This window comes from Phacochoerus africanus, chromosome 5 (genome assembly GCF_016906955.1).
Source record: "Phacochoerus africanus isolate WHEZ1 chromosome 5, ROS_Pafr_v1, whole genome shotgun sequence".
NCBI classification, from domain to species: domain Eukaryota; kingdom Metazoa; phylum Chordata; class Mammalia; order Artiodactyla; family Suidae; genus Phacochoerus; species Phacochoerus africanus.
Window position 1 is genome coordinate 101,417,242 of NC_062548.1, and position 21,304 is coordinate 101,438,545.

Here is a 21,304-nt window from a genome sequence, read left to right on the forward strand (position 1 = left end):
AATGATACAGTTAGAACATAGGCATTTTGTAACCCTCAGTGACTTGAGGTGGGCATCAAGCATCAACACCCACTTGCATTGTAGAAACAGATGACCAGACTCGTGCCTCTGGCTTTTGAGTCTTGCTTTTACCACCTGTAGTCTTCCCGAAGGGATTGAATTTGAAGCTGATCCCACCTCTAGGTCATCTGCCAATTTGCAGGAATTACAGAAGACAGAAGAACGTGTTAAACTGCACTAGGAGTAAACAAACATCCAGACTGTGGGAAACTCTATAAATCAAAAGGCCAGCGTTCTTCAAAAGAAAAGGGTGGACGGGGCACTTGCAGATTAAAAACCACATCAAATGAAAAAAAAAAAAAATGGAACACTCAACTATAGTGTCCAGTGATGCACATTTGATTAATAAAAGTGTTTTTAAAAAATAAGGAAGTCATTGCTGTGAAAGTCAGGATAATGCTTACTCGGGGTGAGAGGAGGGGTTGGTGACTGGGGAGGAATACATGGAGGACTCTTCAGGGCTGGGTGGCCAAGTTCTGCTTCTTACTTTGGATGGTGGGTAAGGGGTGTTTGCCTTCCAATAATTCATTAAGCTGTACATTTGTTTTGCAAGGTTTTCTGTTTTTGTGATTTATATTACAATAAGTTGAGGAAAAAAGTGATGCTAAATATATAAGTATCTACATAAAAAATCATATTACCTTTTCACCCTTCACCTCCCATTCTATATGATAGTGTATGTATGAATATTAACTTAATTAAAAAATATTAATGGGATCTGTTCAGGGCTCTTCTTTGTGAAAAAAATAACTAATTTTGCTAGGCTAATGGGAAAAGATAGTATCTTATTATTTCTGTGTTTTAATTTTAAAAATTTATTGAAGTATAATTGATTTACAATGTTGTGTTAATTTTTGCTATGCAGCAATGTTCATTTTTGTTTTGTTTTGGTTTTTGCTTAGAATCTCAGATAGGTTTTAAAAGGAAAATAAAATGACTCTCATTAAGGCATAATTTACAGACATGTTTTCAGAGGATAAGAGTTTGTTAATCTAAAAAAAAGACTTTTTGAAAAAGAATGGATGTTTGCATATGTGTAACTGAATCACTTTGCTGTACACCCGAAACTAACACAACGTTATAAATCAACTATACTCTGATAAAATTGAAAAATAAAAAAAATTAAAAAGTTAAAAAAACTCTTTAACTGATGAAATGCAGAGAAGACATGTTTTTAATGTGAGACAAGCCTCTTTTCTGAAAAGTTGATGCCACCTGATCAATACTGTACTTCCCTAGGATTTTAAAGTTTCATGATTCAGTAAAGTGCTTAGCTGCAAGTAGCCAAACTGAACTTCAGAGACTTAATTAAATGTGCCTCCCCACATAAGGACATGTGCAGAGGCAGGTGATCCAGAACTACTGTAGGGAGTCTGGGACCCAACATTTCAGCCTTTCTCCTTTTCATCTTCAGCATGTTGGCTTTCATCCATATGTTTGTAGTTTCGCGGTTACTATGTGACTTCTGTGGCTCCAGACCTCACGTCTGTGTTCAGGGCAGGGAGGAGGATCCATTGCATCTTTACCTTTAATCTGGAAAAGTAAAAATAGCCAAAAGATTGCTGCCTACATGCCATTGGCCTGAATCCTTGTATATGGTACCTTGCAAGGGACTTGAAGAAACAGGTATCCTGCCTTTGGCTGGGCACATGAATGTCTTCATCAGAGTCACAGTTTGTTAACAGAGACAAAAGGCTGAATAGATTTTTGGAAGATAGTTTATAGTAGGTATTTATAGTTCTTAACCCCAAATTGATCATTCACTGTATTAGTGTGTATACTTTCTGACAAACTGGAGGCTAATAGAAAACAAAAAGGGGATAGTAAGCCACGATTGTTTGGTTACACTGGATATAGTGCCAACAATAGCAGAGTTTGTAATTAGCCCTGATGTAAGCTGTTTATACTAGCCTTGATATTGCTTTAAGAAAAAGCAGTGTGTGTGGGGGTTGGGATGCAGAGACATCGGTGAAGGGAAGAGAGAGGTGGTATGGCTTCTGGGTGTGCTGGGCGGTGGTGGATGGAGAGGAAGAGAGCGTGGATGGTAGAGGAGAAAGGAAGGAATCACATTGTTTGAGTATTTGTGTGCTGGGAATAAAAGCCTTTGTGTTCATTACTCAGGACAACAGCTGTGTCAGATAGGAGATCTATTTTTCCCATTTTACAGAAGAGAAAGCTGAGTCCCTGGGAAGTTAAATAACTTAACCAAGACCTTTTCACCTAGGAGGTGGTCAAGCTAGAAATTGCACCCAGGATTGTCTGACTCCGTAGCATCTGCTTTTTCTTCTGTACCCTAGTATCCATCATCATTTAATATATGCTTTCTTCTTTTTTGCCAAATAGATGACCTCTTTCAGACAATTCAGAGTACTTCTGGATTAGCCGTTATTCTTTTCATTAAGGCCATGTTTCAGCCACCTGAAAAGATTCCTGACCTGGTAAGTGCTTTTCCTTTTTACTTAACATTTTTTTTTTTTTCGTATTCAGAATCTTTCTGATGACCTTTTTCTCTTATAGTAAGTGACAGTTTCAGAAATTTTTTTTAGGAGTTCCCTGGTGGCCTAGTGGGTTAAGGATCCAATGTTGTCGCTGCTCTTGCTCAGGTCACTGCTATGGCACAGCTTCGATCCCTAGCCCAGGAACTTTTGTATGCTGTGGGCACGGCCAAAAACCAAAAAGTACCAAACCCCACAAATGTAGTTAAAGCGGAAAGAAGACAGTAATAGTCACTTATAAATTCAACTTATAAGGATAATTATTATCAACATTTTTGGTGTATTTTCCAGTGTGTTTGTTCAGTTCCATCTCTCAGTATCCTAAGAGATATTCATAATATTAAAATTATATGGAGATTAATGTATGGATAGATACAGTGGTAACTTTTTTTTTTTTTTACAGTGGCTGCACCTGTAGCATGGGGAAGTTCCTGGGCCAGGGACTGAATCCAAGCTACAGCTGTGACTTAGACCACAGCCGCAGCAATGGTTTAACCCACTGCTCTGCACCAGGACTCAAACCCATGCCGCAGCAGCAACCCAAGCTGCTGTAGCGACGACCCCAATTGAGGATTGGGGTCCTCCCCAACGTTGTACTTTAGGCAGGAAGCATGCTAGAATCAATTGTTCAGTGAATTTGATTATATGGAATGTATGAATTGATAATTTGGGCCATAATTCGTGTATTTAGTACTAGCAGTTTGTTTCCTTACTGTGTTATCTAGAGACTTATTTTAGTTCTTTACTATTGAGCAAAATGACTTTATGCAAAATTAATGTGTGCTATTTTATGAATTCACACAAAGCAGTTATTGGATAAAATCAAAATTTTTTGTTTCTCAGAGTTCCTGTTGTGGCTCAGCGGGTTAAGAATCTGACTAGCAGAGTTCCATTGTGGCATAGCCAGTTAATGATCTGGCATTGTCCCTGCAGTGGCTTGGGTCACTGCTGTGGTGCAGGTTCAGTCTGTAGCCCAGGAACTTTCACATGCTGTGGGCAAGGCCAAAAAATTTAAAAAATTAAAAAAAAAAAAAATGCAAGAATCCAACTGGTATCCATGAGGATGTGGGTTCTACCCCTGGCCTCACTCATCAGCTTAAAGGATCCAGCATTGCCATGAACAATGCAGCACAGGTTGCAGACACAGCTTGGATCTGGCCTTGCTGTGGCTGGTAAAGGCCGGCAGCTGCAGCTCCGATCTGACCCCTACCACTGGAATTTCCTTATGCCTCGGGTGTGGCCCTAAAAAGAAAAAGAATGTTTTATTTCTCAGATCACCTCTAGAAAAGCATTAGTTAGTAAGCCCATCCACCCACAAAGGGGGATGTGTTGTGTTCTACCAGTACCTTCAAACCAGCAAAATGGTTCATATATTTAGATTTAATTTTTTTTCTTTTGACATAATAATTTTAACACTTGTAGATTTTTCTTAACACTTGCTGGTCCTTTAAGTTCAGTTATTTTTCCTGGGACATTTCAGGGGAAAGAGAATTTTGGATATATATATATATATATATATATTTTTTTTTTTTTTAAACTTTTTGCCTGTTCTAGGGCTGCTCCTGTGGCATATGGAGGGTCCCAGGCTAGGGGTGTAATTGGAGCTGTAGCTGTTGGCCTACGCCAGAGCCATAACAACTTGGGATCCGACCTGCATCTGTGACCTCCACCACAACTCACGGCAACACCGGATCCTTAACCCACTGAGCAAGGCCGGGGATCGAACCCGCAACCTCATGGTTCCTAGTCGGATTCGTTAACCACTTAGCCAGGATGGGAACTCCTGGATTTATATTTTGAAGTATCTCTGGAATATATGTATCAGCTCTGTTGTATTTTTCCAGATCAGTAGTGTACTTCTCCATTCTGTGGACTGCACCAGTGTCCCCGAGTGGCTTTGGAACTGCTGCAGGAGCCTTTGCGGTGCTGATGTCTCCCAGACAGCTCTCTTATTCCTGTGTCAGGGGACACTTACCATGCTGGACTGGCAGGACGGGAGGATGGGCGCCAGCGGGGAGGCCCTGCTCTTGGATACTGTGCATGTTTTGTTCACCTTGAATTCACAGTGAGTTGTGATGCTATGGTCTCATATTTTGTTTTGCTTGTTGGACATTTAAAAGATGGCAGCTAAGCCAGCTTACTTAGTAATTCAGTGAAAAGTGGTCAGGATAATCTTAAATGAAAAGGGAGATGTGTAGGAGGTGAAAGTAGAACAGGAGAGGATGCGATGAAGGAGAGAGAGAAAAAAAAATTGATAGTGCAGGTTAACTGGTAATGAACATTCGTAAAGATAATTTTAACAATCCCTAATGCAGCATTTTAAAACAATTATAAATATTTCTGTGTGTAATGCTTTAGAGTTTAGGAATAACTTCAGGAAAGGTAATTAAGTGTGATTCTCATATGTCTGATAGATAGGAAAGGAAATCTCATCTGTTGAATGGGTAAAGTGAAGCTTAGAAAAATAAATGCTTTCCTAATAGCATATTGCTTTTAAGCACCTGAGCCAGGACTGTAATGAAGTCTTCTGACTTCTTTGGATTGTCTTTTGTGTTTTTTTGGTGTAAGTTGTGTATATTTTAAAGTAATTTTTAAAATTATTCTTCATTGTTTATTTTATAACAGCTTTATTGAGATGTAATTTGAATACCATATAATTCACCTATTTAAAGCATGTGTTTCAGTTTTTTTTAGTGTATTTACAAAGTTGTGCAACTATCACCACAGTCAACTTTAGAATGTTTTCATTACCCCCAAAAGAAACCCCGTTCCCTCTAATGTATGTGTACCCTAGGCCCTCAGTATATTGTATAACTATCAATACAATCAAAATAATGAATATTTCCATCCCCCTCCAAAATTTTCTTGTGTCTTTTTTGGATTAATTTTTATAAAATGGGAAAGTTCATATATAAATTTGAGATCTGTTTTGGCTTTGTAATTTTTCAGTTGTAAATTTAATAATCACTCAATTTTCTGATCATTCTTTATATTTTGTATTTGTAAAGTCTAAATGATTATGAAGTGAAATTCCTCTTACTAGTCAGTGTATAATAATAATGACATTGACATTTTTTCTATAGGATCAAGGAGTCAACTCTGGAAATGTTTCTCTCTAGAATTTTGGCGTCTTGGACTAATTCAGCCATACAAGTCCTTGAATCAAGTTCCCTAAGCCTAAAGGACAGTCTGAATGGGAATTCAAGCATAGTAAGGAGACTTTTGGAGTATGTCTATACCCACTGGGAGCATCCATTGGATGCTTTGAGGCATCAAACTAAAATCATATTCAGAAATATTCTCCAAATGCACCAGCTCACTAGAGAAGAGTCAGGTTCAGATTTGGCTGCTGATCGTTTCATTTTTGAACTGACTGAGAGTCTTCTGCAATTGGAATGGCATAGTAAGGGAAAGTACACTTGCCTTGGTTGTTTAGTCGATTACGTAGGAATTGAACATATTTTGGCATTAGCTAAAACTATTCCATCGCAAATCTTGGAGGTGATGGGGGACCAGTCCTTGGTGCCTTATGCAAGTGACCTCTTGGAAACCATGTTTAAAAATCATAAGAGTCGGTTGAAATCCCAGACTGTCGACAGTACTTGGATTGACAAGTGGCATGAGACTTGGGTTTCTCCTCTCCTCTTTATATTGTGTGAAGGAAATCTGGATCAAAAATCTTACGTGATTGATTATTATTTGCCAAAGTTATTGAATTGCAACCCTGAAAGTTTAAGCTATATGGTAAAGATTCTTCAGACTTCTGCAGATGCTAAAACTGGTAAGAAAATGAATTTTTGTTTTTAATAATGTCTAGTTCGGATGCTCAAGTACCTAGACAGATGTTGATCATTCAGTTTAAGTATTCACTGTTTCTAAATAGTGAAGGAGGCTGTTACCGATAGAGATTTCAGATTGAAACGAATGTTCCTGTACCTAGCTGAATAGAGGTTTTTGGCTGAAGTTATTACCACAGCCTAAGGATTGATTCCAGTTATGATTATGAATTTCTCCTTATTACTAGGTTTTAATTCATTTTGCCAAGTTGTTATTTGTTATTTTGTTGTCGGACTAGAGTAAAAGTTTGTGTAGTTTGTATAATTTGCTTATTCAAGTGATTGAAACAGTAATTAAAAATTGTTTTAGGCAAGACTAAAGACAGGTACATGGGCAGTAGCAAGTATTTGTCTCTGGGAAAGCGATAAAAAATTTAGAAGCATTACCTTTCAAAAAAAAAACCCAAAAAAAACCCCAAAACGGCTCTCTGTATTCATTTAGAATAGGCATAAGCATCTCGTTGAAACTCAGTAACTGTGAAAGAATCACTGCATTAAAGCATAATTTAGTAACTAATATGTAAAATGATAACCCTGAATCATATGTAAATCTTAAAATTACTACATTCTGTTTCGCAAAGCAGGAATATGGTATTCCACATCACATTTTAAGAGTATTTCCAACCAAAATTTAAGTTAAAAACTTTAAATACTTCAGAGTGAGCCATTATTTATTTAATTTTTAACACCAATCTTCCTTGCTTTTCTGGTAAGCCGTCTAAAGTTGAGTACCTATGAATCTGTTCAGAGGCTTGACAGTCTTTTTATTTTTTATTTATTTATTTATTTATTTTTATTTTTTTATCTTTTTTGTTGTTGTTGCTATTTCTTGGGCTGGTCCTGCGGCATATGGAGGTTCCCAGGCTAGGGGTCCAGTCGGAGCTGTAGCCACCGGCCTACGCCAGAGCCACAGCAACGCGGGATCCGAGCCGCGTCTGAGACCTACACCATAGCCCATGGCAACGCCGGATCATCAACCCACTGAGCAAGGGCAGGGACCGAACCCGCAACCTCGTGGTTCCTAGTCGGATTCGTTAACCACTGCGCCACGACGGAAACTCCAACAGTCTTTATTTTAAATCAAGGTGTCTTGAAGTTCTCTGGTGGCCTGAGGGTTAAGGATCTGACATTGTTACTGCTGTGGCTGGTGTTTGGTCCCTGGTCCAGGAACTTCCGCAGGCCATGGGTGTGACCAAAAACACAAAACAAAACAAAACAAAACAAAAACCGAAAAACCCCGCAGAACTTGAAGATGTTCTCGAGCCAGAGATCCCTGTCCCCTTAATAATGGCTGATGTCACGGCCTCTGAAAGCATCAGCTTCTTTGTGAGTCCCTCTTAGCTTCTTTACTAAGAAGAAACTGTGACTCCAAAATAGGCAGAAGTTCAGTTTTTATTTTTAGAGAAATAATGGTTTTTCCTGTTTTTTTGGCCAAAGGTCATTTTAGTTATTTTTATGGTTTTAAATATTATCCACTTGATTTTTCTCCTGACTGGCTTCTTGGCTTATTTTCTGTCAAATAAAAAGTAAAAATATTAGCCAAAAATTATGACTTCTTTAAGATAAGTAGATTATGCTTATGGAAATTATTGACATACAAACTATTAAATCCTTTTAAATAATGATTTTATAATAGGAACACTAATTCATGTTAGAATTTAGCTTAAAATATGATTTTTATTTCTTGAAATGTAATGTTCATAGGAAACACGAGAATTATGGTAGTTGTTAAATACCGGAGTGGTAGTATTTGTTACTGTGCTTTTGAGACTAGAGTAATCTTTTCCATCTTTAGGGTCTTTTGATAGTAGAGGGGCTCTGGGAGCTTTGATGGCGTGTCTACGAACAGCTAGAGCCCACGGACATCTTCAGTCTGCAACTGATGCCTGGAGGGACCTTGTGTCCAGTGCCAGAATAAAGCAAGGCTTAATTCATCAGCACTGCCAAGTAAGTAAACAAAATAACTGGGAACTCATATGCGCAGTAGTTCCCTGATTCTTCTGTTCATTTAGCAGTGCGATAGAGAGGCCGCTGTGTTATGCCCAGCAGTGTTTTAAGGCATCCATAAGAAGGATGAATAGAAAGTGAAGAGAGTAGACATTCAGGCTAATTAAAGTTTAGTTGAGGGAATAAGAAAACCTGCATAAGACTACTGGAAACTCTTAGAGGACAGCATAGATACAAGTGTACCGTTATGCATAAGGACTTGGGAGGCTCAAATGAAGAGGTTGATCTGAAGGGGTGGTTGATTAGAAAAGTGTTAAAATGATCCAAGGAGGGCAAATCCTGGCACCCACTCAGAATAGAAGGTCACAAGTAAACAGGGGCTGGAGGGTGAAGAAAGACGCCCTTTGTAGGAGTTGGATAGTTTGTCCATTTTATGGACACTTCCAGTGCTAGGCTGAAGACTTTAGGTTTTATCCAATTGATAACTAGGAACCAGGGCTGCTCTGCCTTCAGTCAGGAAGTGGCATGAATGGAAACAGAGATGAGTTTCCAGAGTGGGAGCAAAAAGAAGCCAGGAGACCAGTTAGATGTATATGATGGTAATCAGAGAGTGAGACGTCGTGGTCCTGGGGTAGAGTGGTCACTGAGAAAAAAGAATGAAGTTGAGTATTACTGCGGATTAAGAATCTTTAAGATTTTTGACTTTTTTGTTTTTTTAGGGCTTGCACCTGCAGTATATGAAGGTTCCCAGGCTAGGGGTTGAATTGGAGCTGTAGCTGCTGGCTTATGCCACAGCCACAGCAACGCTCGGGATCCGAGCCAAGTCTGTGACCTACACCACCGCTCACAACAATGCCCAATCTTTAACCTACTGAGTGAGGTCAGGGATCGAACCTGCGTCCTAATGGATACTAGTCAGATTTGTTACCACTCAGCCATGACAGGAACTCAAGATTTTTCACTCTTATAAATACCTAATTTACACGTTCAACAGAATAATTTTATAGGAAATAATCACTGGATCTTTGGGATTAGGGAACCTTTTCTAAAGCACATATGGTAAACTGAGTTGTTTTTTTTTTTTTTTTCCATCTTTTTCTAGGGCTGTACCCGCAGCATATGGAGGTTCCCAGGCTAGGGGTTTAATTGGAGCTGTAGCCACCGGACTATGCCAGAGCCACAGCAACTCGGGATTCGAGCTGCATCTGCAACCTACACCACAGCTCACGCCGGCAACGCCAAATCCCTAACCCACTGAGCGAGGCCAGGGATCGAACCCACAACCTCATGGTTCCTAGGATTCGTTAACCACTGTGCCACAATGGGAACTCCTAAACTGAGATATTTACAGTTTGTTTTTTTCCTCCTTTGATAGCCTGTGTAAATAACAGAATACATCAAGAGGTTTAAGCTTTCCTATTTTATTGAAAAATTAACATTTTATTACTTGGTGTATTTTAGGTACGGATTGATACATTAGGCTTGCTTTGTGAAAGTAATCGAAGCACAGAAATCATTTCCGCAGAAGAAATGCAGTGGATTCAGTTCTTTATCACATACAATCTTAACAGCCAGTCTCCAGGAGTACGGCAACAGATTTGCTCTCTTCTTAAAAAGGTAGAGTTTCTCAGCAGAAAGTTTAGGAAAGGGGTGCACTTTGCTATGGAAATTATTATTTTATTTTTTATTTTTTATTTTTTATTTTTTTTGTCTTTTGTCCTTTTAGGGCCGCACCTGTGGCACATGGAGGTTCCCAGACTAGGGGTCTAACCGGAGCTGTTGCCGGCCTACACTGGAGCCATAGCAACGCCAGATCTGAGCCAAGTCTGCAACCTCCACCACAGCTAATGGCAATGCTGGATCCTTAACCCACTGAGCGAGGCCAGGGATTGAACCCGCAACCTCATGGTTCCCAGTTGGATTTGTTTCATCTGCGCTACAACAGGAACTCCTGGAAATTATTTTTTAAAAGAGCTCAGATTTGGGGAGAATGTGGGAATCAGGGTCATGGAATTGGACCACCACAGCTCTTTATGGTCCTTCTGAGAACTGTTTGTTCTATGATTCCAAAACGTTTACATTTGGGATTAAAATCCAGAGTGAAAAGTCCTTTCACTTTGATGTAAAATATCATACTCTGAGCTCTTTTTTTTGAAAGAAAAAAATCTAGCTCTGGAGTTTTCAGAGGGTAAGGTATTTTAAGAATACTTTGGTAAGAGGAGGATGGATACTTTTGTATTTTTATAGTTTCTGTAAGTGTCTTGAGAAAGGTCATTATTGACTAATTCAACTTGTATTAATCACCTGACACATTTCTGGACTGAAGAGTTAGTAGAATATTGAGTATATTTAAGTTTATGCTGACCTAAGGGAAATAGAACTGTGGTTTAATAATTGTATATTCTGGTTTACAATAATATTTTATTTTGGGTTTTAAAGAAGTAACTGTTGAGAGTTTAAAAACCAGTGCTTCTCTTGCCTGTAGTTTTAGTCTAAAGAATTGAGAAAGTTCTTCCTTTGCCTTCCAGGCTGAGGTTTGAGGTTAATGTGGCTCACATATGCTTCATTTTTCTGTTCCTCAAAGTTGTTTTGTAGGATACAGGAAAGTTCTCAGGTGCTGTATAAACTGGAGCAAAATCCATCCAAACATGAACCAGAGGATGAGTTAACGCGACAGCACCCTTCTGTTTCTTTGCAGCAATATAAGGTAGGTAGATTTCTAGATGTATGAATTTTTAAGAAACCTAAAACAATTATGAATAAACATTCAAGGGAAATAAATGGAAGCCTCTTGGTGAGTAGTGTTTCTCTGTTTTTTCCTTCAAGGGAAGTTTTACATATTCCTTTTGGTGCTTCGGTACTTCTCTTGAGGTAGCCTGAGTTGTAGAACCAGTCCTGGGCTGGAAGTCTCTTGCAGAATAGCATTAATAGGCTAACCTTGATACTTTACAGTTCATATGGGCCAGATGAATTTGGTACTTTAACGGAAAGGTAATTGCCATCCCAGAATTCCTCTCCCCTTCCCCAGGGTACCTGTGCATGACTGCTTCCCCTTTCGACTAACATGACTTAGAGTGGCTTGATGTTATTGCCTCCTGGACTGTGATACAGTTATATAGCTTCCTCTCTGTCCTGTCTTGGAGTGAGCTTGAAGAGTAGGGCTGGATTTCAGGGCACTGGGTTAATGGCATGGATGAAACCCTAGATAGAGCAGCTCCAGTTTGGTCCAGGGCTCAGCTTGACAGCCTTCAGTTTCTGTTCATCAGAACAGAATGAGCTTTTCACTAGTGTCTTACTCCAAATCTATCCTCTCAGAAGCAGATGTGTATTTTCTCCTAAGACCCACATAGAGGACAGAACTCATTTTTTATTTCCTTTAGGGAAACAAGTATAATGATATATTAGAGCCATGACATACCACCTACTTAAGGTAAAAAAAAAAAAAATCATCTAAAGAAGAATATTCCAATACAAAGGCTGAACTATGCTTCATTTTTGTAAAATCTCAACAATAAAGATAAGAAAGTCTCAATCTAAACTTTAAAGGTATAGATTTAGTTGTGGAGTTCCCGTCATGGCACAGCAGTTAACAAACCTGACTAGCTTCCATAAGGATGCAGGTTTGATTCCTGGGCCTCACTCAGTGGATTAAGGGATCTGGCATTGCTGTGAGCTGTGGTGTAGGCTGGCCGATATAGCTCTGATTTGACCCTTAGCCTGGGAACCTCCATGTGCCCCTAGTACGGCCCTAAAAAGACAAAAAGACAAAAAAAAAAGAAAGAAAGAAAGATTTGGTTGCGATTCTGCCACTGACTACTTGGCTTACTTTAATGAGTCTGCTCTGCTCTGCTGTAAATAGGATTAGTAACCTTTCTGAAAAGGTTGGTTTTAGGATTAAACAACAAAACTCTTTGTAAACTCTGAATCACTCTAAAAATCCTTGTTTGGCATCATTAAAACTGACTACAGTAAATGGAGCGCCCTTGTAGCTCAGCGGGTTAGGGATCCAGCATTGTCACTGCTGCAGCTTGGGTTGCTGCTGTGGTGTGGGTTCCGATCCCTGGCCCAGGAACTTCCACATGCCATGGGTGTGGCCAGAAAGAAAAAAAAAGTGACTAGAGTATATATTGAGTACTTACTGTGTGTGTGTTTTTAGCCTTCTTCTTCTTCTTCTTTTTTTTTTTAGATCATTGCTAGATCTAAGAAAACTTCTCTTTGCTTGTTTTTGCAAGGGGTAAAATGACATTTGTGAAGTCTTAGGTACTTAGATACACAGAACCAATTTTTGTGAATTGACATTCTAAATTTTCCTGTCTGTGTGGTTTCTTAGCTCATGCTTATGAATATCTATTTTTTGAAAACTAGTCCTTTAGAATCTTTTTTTTTTGTCTTTTTTTTTTGCCATTTCTAGGACCATATCCACGGCATATGGAGGTTCCCAGGCTAGGGGTCCAGTCGGAGCTGTAGCCACTGGCCTAGGCCAGGGCCACAGCAACGCCAGAGCCGAGCCGCGTCTGCTACCTACACCACAGCTCACAGCAACGCCGGATCCTTAACTCACTGAGCAAAGTCAGGGATCGAACCCTCAACCTCATGGTTCCTAGTCGGACTCGTTAACCGCTGAGCCATGACGGGAACTCCGAGTCCTTTAGAATCTTAATCTGAGTCAGTCTCACAGTTCTGATAGTTTCTCTGAACTGTGGTCTCCTTGTGGCTTTTGGATATTGCAACTTTGCAACTGTTTTATCATCATCATCAGTATAGTGGCTATCATAGGCAGTGTGAGGTAACCTCAGTGCCAGTCAGCAGACTAAGAGGAGGCAGAGAGTTGGAGAGGGTGTCTTCTAATCGAGTGAGGGAGGTTATTTCATACCTAAATGATAGCTAGAATACTAAAAATATATTAGAGTACTTTAAGGTACAAAGAGCTTTATATCTGTGTTCTCATTTAATCTTTATTGACAAAATTGTAAGATAGGCATGGTTATCCTCACTTAACAAGTGAGACAAGTGAAGCTTGGAAAAGCTGAATAAACAAACTATCCAAGATTCCTCAGCCAGGAAGTGGTAGAGCCAGACTCCACTCCAGATCTGCTCTTGACAACCACATCTGAACAGTTTTTCCCCCTAGTACCAGCTTGAGTGAAGGCTCGGAGGTAAGAGAGTACAGGGAGGATTTGAAAAATGGTGAATTCACTAGTGTGAGTGATGTGTAAGATACTCGAAGGACAGAGGCATTGAGAATGGGAAGTGAGTTAGAAAATCAAGTTGGGATGGGTCGTAGAGAGTTTTTAATGCCAGGCCAAGGTGAGCCTAGAAGCCTCATGAGGAGCCATTAAAAGGGCCTAGGGCCTATGTTGAGCCCTTTAGTGTGTGTGTAGGACACTGAGCTCAGGACTAGGGACATAAACATCTAAACTATGGTCCCTGCCTCCATTATGGTTACAGCCTGATTGAGGGAATGAAGAGCGATCTCTAACAATATAATTGGCACTACACTTAAGAGAATTCCTAAAGGATGAACTTGTCCTTTAATGTGAATACTGTCCTACGCACTTATAATTAAAACTAGTTTAACTAGGATATTTTCAATAGTTACCATATTCTTTTGAAACCCAATAGAATTAATAAACTAATTAACTCTTACTTAGGGCTTATAAGGGCCTATAGGATAAATCCCCATGGTTGTATGTCCTTGACCAAAGACATGAATATAGGGATCCTGTCTAAAGACAGTGGCACAAGGGCTGCTTATATGTTGTTTAGTTACATATATGTGTTGTTGAGGCATAGCAATATATGAGAGGCTTGAGAATCACAGCGTTTCCTTATAAGTGTTTTTTTTTTTTTTTGGTCTTACAGAGTCATTATTATTTTTAATTAGAGGAAGAAGACTGTCCTGGATAAAGTATTTCCCACATTGCTTCTTTTTACTGCATTTTACTAAAAGTTTTCATTTTTAATCATTTGTATAAACAAAAAGGCAGAATAGGAATCTCAAAGGGGCAGATAGAAGAACGTGGAATAGTTGGGTCTTTGTTATGAATTGTGTCATTATAGCCAGATATCAAGTACTGTATTTATTGTATTTATCAATGTATATTGGTATTTCCTTTGTCATTTAAAAAACTTTAAAAAGTATGTATACCTTTGAAGAAAGGTGAAGAAAATCAGTATTTATACAGCTTTAACACAAGTCAGGACAGAATGCATCATGTTTTATCAAAAAAATGTTTTTTTCTGGTCTGGTCTACAATTAGAATTGTACTTTTTGTTTTTTTTCCCTTTAACTTAAAAAAAATTCAGGTATAATTGACGTATTTAGTTTCATGTGTATAACACAGTGATTCCATACTTTATTGGGACATGATTGCCACATGAAGCCTAGCTAACATTTGTCACTGTACAAAGTTACAAAAAGGAATTCCTGCTGTGGCACAGTGGCTTAAGAATCCAACTTCAGCAGCTCAAGTCACTGCTGAAGTGTGGGTTTGATTCCCAGCTAGGTGCTGTGGGTTAAAGGATCCATAGCTGTGACTCAGATTCAATCCCTGGCCTGGGAACTTCCATATGCCATGGGTGCAGCCATAAAAAGAAAACAACAACAACAACAAAAAAAACCCCAAAGTTACAGAAAGCTTTTTTTCTTAGCAACTTTCAAATGTGTAATATGGTGGTATAAACTGTAGTCACCATACTGAATTATTTATTTTATTTTATAACTGGAAGTTCGTACCTTTGACTCTCTTCACCCACTTTGCCCCTTCTCTACTCCATCCCTGGCAACCACCGATCTGTTCTCTGTGTTTATGAGCTTGGTTTTTGTTTTTCAAAAAATTTTTTTTTGGTTCCACATAAAATGAGATCATACAGTGTTTTTCTGTCTGACATTTCTTTGTGTATCCATCCATTGACACTTAGGTTGTTTCTGTATCTTAGCTATTGTGAATAACGCTGCATTGAATATGAGGGTGCAAACATCTTTTTAAATGAGTGTTTTCATTTTCTTCTGTATTTTTTGTTGACTTTACAAAGATAGGATTCATTGAAGTCATGAGCTCATGGTCAAGGGTGCCAATCTGAATTGTCAAACAAAGTGCAAGTAGTATTGTTTTAAAGAATCTTTTCTTTCTTAATTAGAAAAAAAAAAATCCATTCTTTAAAGTGATACCAGTGCTACTTTGAAGATAACCTATTATGAGTTAGCTCAATTTTACTTACTGTACTTTTTTCCTTAGAATTTCATGTCATCCATTTGCAACAGTCTTTTCGAAGCATTGTTTCCTGGCTCTTCCTACCCGACTAGATTTTCAGCTTTAACCATTTTAGGCTCAATAGCTGACATTTTTCCTGTGCCTGAAGGTAAGTTTTCAATAATGTTTGGGGAAAGAATTTGTTTTCCTGCAAAACATACTTTTCCAATATTTTGTTTTAGTTGAAGTTTCAGGTTTGTTGTCTTTTGTTTAGATTCTAATGGGAGGCGTTAGTCTCAGTATATACTTCTTATTTAGACAGCAAAGTCAGTTTGCTAGTAAGGGACATAAGGGAGAGAAACTTTTCAGTGATCATTGCTTGCCAACCCCAAACTGCAGCTTTCATGGGTTATACTTATTATAGAAGAGTTGCTGTCCTCACCTCCCTGATTCATGTGTTGCTGTTTTAGGATAGTGCCCAAGCTGTTCTTTCTTTCTTTTTTTTTTTGTCTTTTTCTAGGGCTGCATCCTTGGCACATGAAGGTTCCCAGGCTAGGGGTCCAATCAGAGCTGTAGCCGCCGGCCTACACCACAGCCACAGCAACATGGGATCCGAGCCACGTCTGCAACCTACTCCACAGCTCATGGCAATGCTGGATCCTTAACCCACTGAGCAAGGTCAGGGATCAAACCTTCAATCTCAGGGTTCCTAGTCGGATTTGTTAACCACTGAGCCATGACAGGAACTCCCCAAGCTGTTCTTTAAAAATTAAAATAATAATGGTTTCTGTTATCTATACCATTCCTCAGTGAGTCCTTGTGGTTAAAATGTGGTTTCCCTATATGTTATCTATTCTATAGGTCTCAGTCAGGTTTCGGAAAGGCAGTATAAAGAAGTCATTTCCAGGCATTCTTGTTTAATCATAACCTTTGTTTCTCCTTCTGTGAGGTACTCAAGACGATGAATATTTAACTTCCTTCTTTGAGCCGTTTTATTTTCCTTTTTGACGAGAAATGATTATTTTTCTCCCCGTACATGAGTATATATGTATTTTAGTGTGGATTTCTCATTTGTGCCCAGTCCTCCTTAACTGCAGAGAAACAGGAAAATGCCTTGCTGTTTTGGAGGCAATGACCAAAGAACCCAGGGAGCTTTACACCATAGTTGGATTTTTTTTTTTTTAAATTTAAATTTTCAGGTGAAGTATAATTTTTTGGCAGGGAGATTGTTATTTGCTGTTAATACAGGCTTGCTTCGTTTGAAGAAAACCATTTTTTTCTTTAAGAAAAACCAAGTTTTTGTTTTGAAAAAGTTGAAACCCATAGCGAAGTTTTAAGAATAGTTCAGTGAACTAATAGCAAAGTTTCAAGAATAATTCAGCCATGTACCCTCTACCTAGATTCGTAAGTTATTATTTTGCCACGTTAGCTTTATCTCACTCTTATTAATTTTCTAACCCTAACACAATGATCGAATTCAGGAATTAATGTTGATACAGTGCTGTTATACAGAATCCATATTCAAATTGTACCAGTTGTCTGATGAGTGGCTTTTTATAGAGAAATTTTTTTTCCCCACAATCCAGGAACCAATCCAAGATCACACATTACATTTTGTTGCTGTGTCTTGAGCCTCTTTCAATGTGGAGAGTTTCCTATTTCATGACAGTAACAATTTGGAAAAATGTATCTCAGTTTGAGTTTGTCTTATTGTTTTCTTATGACTTGATTCAGATTATGCATTTTGGGCAGGAATACTGCATAAGTGATGTGATGGTTTGTCTCATAATTCATGATCATAAGTTTGATCACCTGATGAGGATAAGTGTAGTAGGCCAAAAAATGATCAAGGAACTCACACCGAATCCTTAGTACCTATGAATGTGAGCCTTACGTAGAAGGGGCGGGCTTTGTAAATATGATTAAGTTAAGGATCTTAAAATGAGATAATCTTGGATTATCTGCATGGGCCTAAATGCCTGCAAGTGTTGTTACAAGAGAGCGGCAGAGGGAAATGTGACGAAAAGAAAAGGAGTTACTGTGTCAGTGGAGGCAGGGGTTGGAGTGGGGTGGCTATAAGCCAGGGAATGCTGGCAGCCACCAGCAGGGGAAGGAGGCAGAACTGAGTTCTTCCTTGGAACCTCAAGAATGAGCATGACCCTACGGACACCTTGGTTTCAGACTTTTGGCTTTCAGAACTGTGAGAAGATAGATTTCTGTGGTTATAAGCCACCAAGGTCATGGTAATTAGTTACAGCATCTATAGAAAATGCAGACAGGAGTAGCCATCAGTTTAGGGAATTTCAGTGGTGCTACAGCTGAATTTAGAAAATAAGGTTTTACCTGAGAGTGATCGATTATCCATTTAACAAAAAGTCTTCTGTACACTTACTCTATTTTTAGTTGCATCTAGGTATATGGAAAAAAACTAGGCTGAATTATATTGGTAATTTTTCAATTGAGAGAACAGCTTAATATATTTGAATGTATTGTATAAATGAAAAACGTGCATCATCTTCCTAATGAATGAGTCATAGACTTTGGCAGTGACAGATGTCACGGTAATGGTGTTAATTAAGCAGCTGGGAAGTGATGCAAATAGAGTAACCCATGCTGTATCCATTCACTGTAAAGGAGGCTGGAGAGGCTGGACTGTGAAGTACAGGATGGGAAATGTGAATTCCTTTTTCGTTGCCCTTTTTTGTTTGTTTTTTGTTTTTGTTCTTGTTTTTGTTTTTGGTTTTTTTTGGCTGCACCATGCAGCAGCTTGATGTGGGATCTCAGTTCCCAGATAAGGATTGAACCTGGGCTGAACCAGTGAAAGTACTGAGTCCTGACCACTAGACAACCAGGGAACTCCCTGTATATTTATTCTTCATCCTTACTTACAAGAGTATTAATGTAGGCTTTTATATTATTTCATAGAAGAACTGTGATCTGGGATTAGTAAAATTTTTTTTTGCCTTTCCTCAAGTATGTCCTAGTGCAAGAAGAATAAGGCATATGCATCTTTCTCATTTGGAATCAAATGTCACAGTATTCATAGTAAGAAATTGGATTCTACTAGATGAAAAGGGTTTGTTCAGCAAATATTTATTTAGTGCCAAGGATATGCAGTGTACAAAACAAGGTGCTTCCCAGTCTTTAGCTTAGATTTTAGTGACAGGAGGTAGTAGTAAATTAACAAGTAATACAAAGAATTTCACATGGAGATAAGTGATATGAACAAATATTTCAAGAAGAGAAGGTCAGGATGCCTGGGAGGTTGGGAGTACTAGCTGTTTGATGCAGTGGTGTCAGAGAAGGCTTCCCATTTGTGCAGAGCTCTTAAACAACCAATGGATTAAAGAAGAACTCACAAGGGAAACTAGAAAATACTTTAAGAGGAAAGAAAACAAAACCACAACTTATCAAAATTTATAGGATGAAGCAAAAGCAGCACTAACAGGGAGATTTATAACTATAAATGCCTACACGAGAAAAGAAAAAAGATTTCAAATCAATAACCTAACTTTATACCTCATGGAATTAGAAAAAGAAGAGCAGATTTAACCCAAAGCTGCTGGAGGAAGGAAGGAAGTCATAAAGATGAGAATGGAGATAAGGGAAATAGACAGTAGAAAAACAATGTAGAGAATCAACGAAACCAAAAATTGTTTTTTTTAAAGATCACCAAAATTGACAACGTTTTAGCTGTGCTGACTTTTTTTTTTTTAAGGAAAAAAAGGGTACAAATAACAGAAATAAAAGTAGACACATTTCTACTGACCTTAGAGATAAAAAGGGTTATAGACAACACCGTAAACAATTGTATTTCTAATAAATTAGATAAGGTGGATGAAATGAACAGACTCCTAGAAACATACAAATTGCTGACTCAAGAAGTAGAAAATTTGAACAGACCTATAATAAATAAAGAGATGGAGTTAGTAATCAGAAGCCTCTCAGCAAAGAAAAGTTTGGGGGGAGTGGCTCATACTGGTATATTCTATCGAACATGTAAAGAAGAATTAACACACTCCTTATCAAACTTTAAAGAAATTGGAAAGGAGGGAACATTTCCTAACTCATTCAACGAAGCCAGCACCAGTGTCGCTCTGATACCAAAGCCAGGCAAAGATAACCACATCAAAGAAAACTACAGCCTGTATCTTTTATGAATATAGATGCAAAAATTCTCAACAAAATTCTATTAGACCAAATCCAACAGCATCGCTGGAGTATTATACACCATGACTAAGTAAGTGGAGTTTACCCCAGGAATGCAAGAGTGTTTCAATAAGAAAAGATAGTAAATTTAATATAGGACATTAGAATGAAGGGGGAGAAAACCCTTGATAATCTCAATCAGTGCAGAGAAAGAATTCACAAAATTCAACACCCTTTCAGATAAACACTTAGCAAACTAGGAATAGAAGAGCACTTCCTCAGTATGATTAAAGGGACATTCATGAACAGCCCATAGCCAACACCATATCCAGTGGTGAGAGACCGAAAGCCCCTCTCCTATCATCAGGAACAAGGCACAAATGCTCATTTTCGCTGCGGTGTACTAAGAGTTTTAGCCAGAGCAGTTAGGCAAGAAAAAGAAATAAAATGTGTCTGAACTGGAAAAGAAGCAGATTTGAGCAGAGAGGTGAATGGATTGACAAAAAAGGTCATTAGCAATTTCACAGGGTTGGGCTAATTTGTTAAGATTAAATAAGGCACTCGGAGTTCCCGTCGTGGCACAGTGGTTAACGAATCCGACTAGGAACCATGAGGTTGCAGGTTCAGTCCCTGCCCTTGCTCAGTGGGTTAAGGATCCGGTGTTGCCGTGAGCTGTGGTGTAGGTTGCAGACACGGCTCAGATCCTGCGTTGCTGTGGCTCTGGTGTAGGCTGGCAGCTACAGCTCTGATTCAACCCCTAGCCTGGGAACCTCCATATGTGGTGGGAGCGGCCCAAGAAATGGCAAAAAGACAAAAAAAAAAAAAAAAGACAAGACACTCACATGCTGATTTATATTGAACAACATTTCTCAAGTTAAACAGAGGAGTGTTTTCAGTATCATGAGGGGTTAATGTTAAATGTTGCTCACATTCTGCTAGGAAACCCATTATTCCCACAGGGTTAGTCTTTCTTTTTTTAGGGCTGCACCCATGGCACATGGAGGTTCCCAGGCTAGGGGTCAAATTGGAGCTGTAGCTGCCAGCCTAGACCACAGCCACAGCAACACGGGATCCAAACCAAGTCTGTGGCCTCCACCACAGCTCTCGGCGATGCCGGATCCTTAACCCACCAGGCAAGGCCACAGATTGAACCCATGTCCTCACGGATACTAGTTGGGTTCATTACCACTGAGCCACAATGGGAACTCCCCGAGAGGTTTAGTCTTAATTTAACAGTCAAATGGATTTGGTGACTGCCATCACTCTTTAGTGATAGTTTTTCTGTTCATTTCTTGCTTGGCTGAAATTCATCTTTTTTGAGAAGAGTTTTTGGGGAAAAGTAGTTCTTAATTTCTTGTACATTCAGAAATGTTTATGTTACTGTTATAGTTGATACTGGAATAGGATTTTGATAGGAAGATTTTCATCACCCCTTCTTTCCTTGAGAATTTTGCTCTGCTGTCTTCTAGCGCTACCTATTATGGCTTGTGGTATAAATGAATTGAGCTTTTTGCCTGAATGGCAAAAGAATTACTTCTTTATTGTTGTTGCCCAGGAGTGCTTTTAGAATATGTCAAAGTATTGATTATTCTGTGCCAGTTCACCTAAGACATGCTATGACTTT

General features: G+C 38.8%; 1 protein-coding gene across 3 annotated transcripts in view; it reads left to right on the forward strand.

Moving 5' to 3' along the window:
• The window catches only part of THADA (THADA armadillo repeat containing), a 323,933-nt gene that overhangs the window by 14,239 nt on the left and 288,390 nt on the right, over positions 1–21,304 (forward strand). For all 3 annotated transcript variants that reach the window (XM_047782177.1, XM_047782178.1, XM_047782179.1), the window contains exons 9-15: positions 2,404–2,498; positions 4,400–4,620; positions 5,639–6,336; positions 8,187–8,338; positions 9,800–9,955; positions 10,923–11,045; positions 15,577–15,700. In XM_047782177.1, coding sequence (XP_047638133.1) covers positions 2,404–2,498; positions 4,400–4,620; positions 5,639–6,336; positions 8,187–8,338; positions 9,800–9,955; positions 10,923–11,045; positions 15,577–15,700 — 1,569 coding nt within the window. The remainder of the gene's footprint in view (positions 1–2,403; positions 2,499–4,399; positions 4,621–5,638; positions 6,337–8,186; positions 8,339–9,799; positions 9,956–10,922; positions 11,046–15,576; positions 15,701–21,304) is intronic.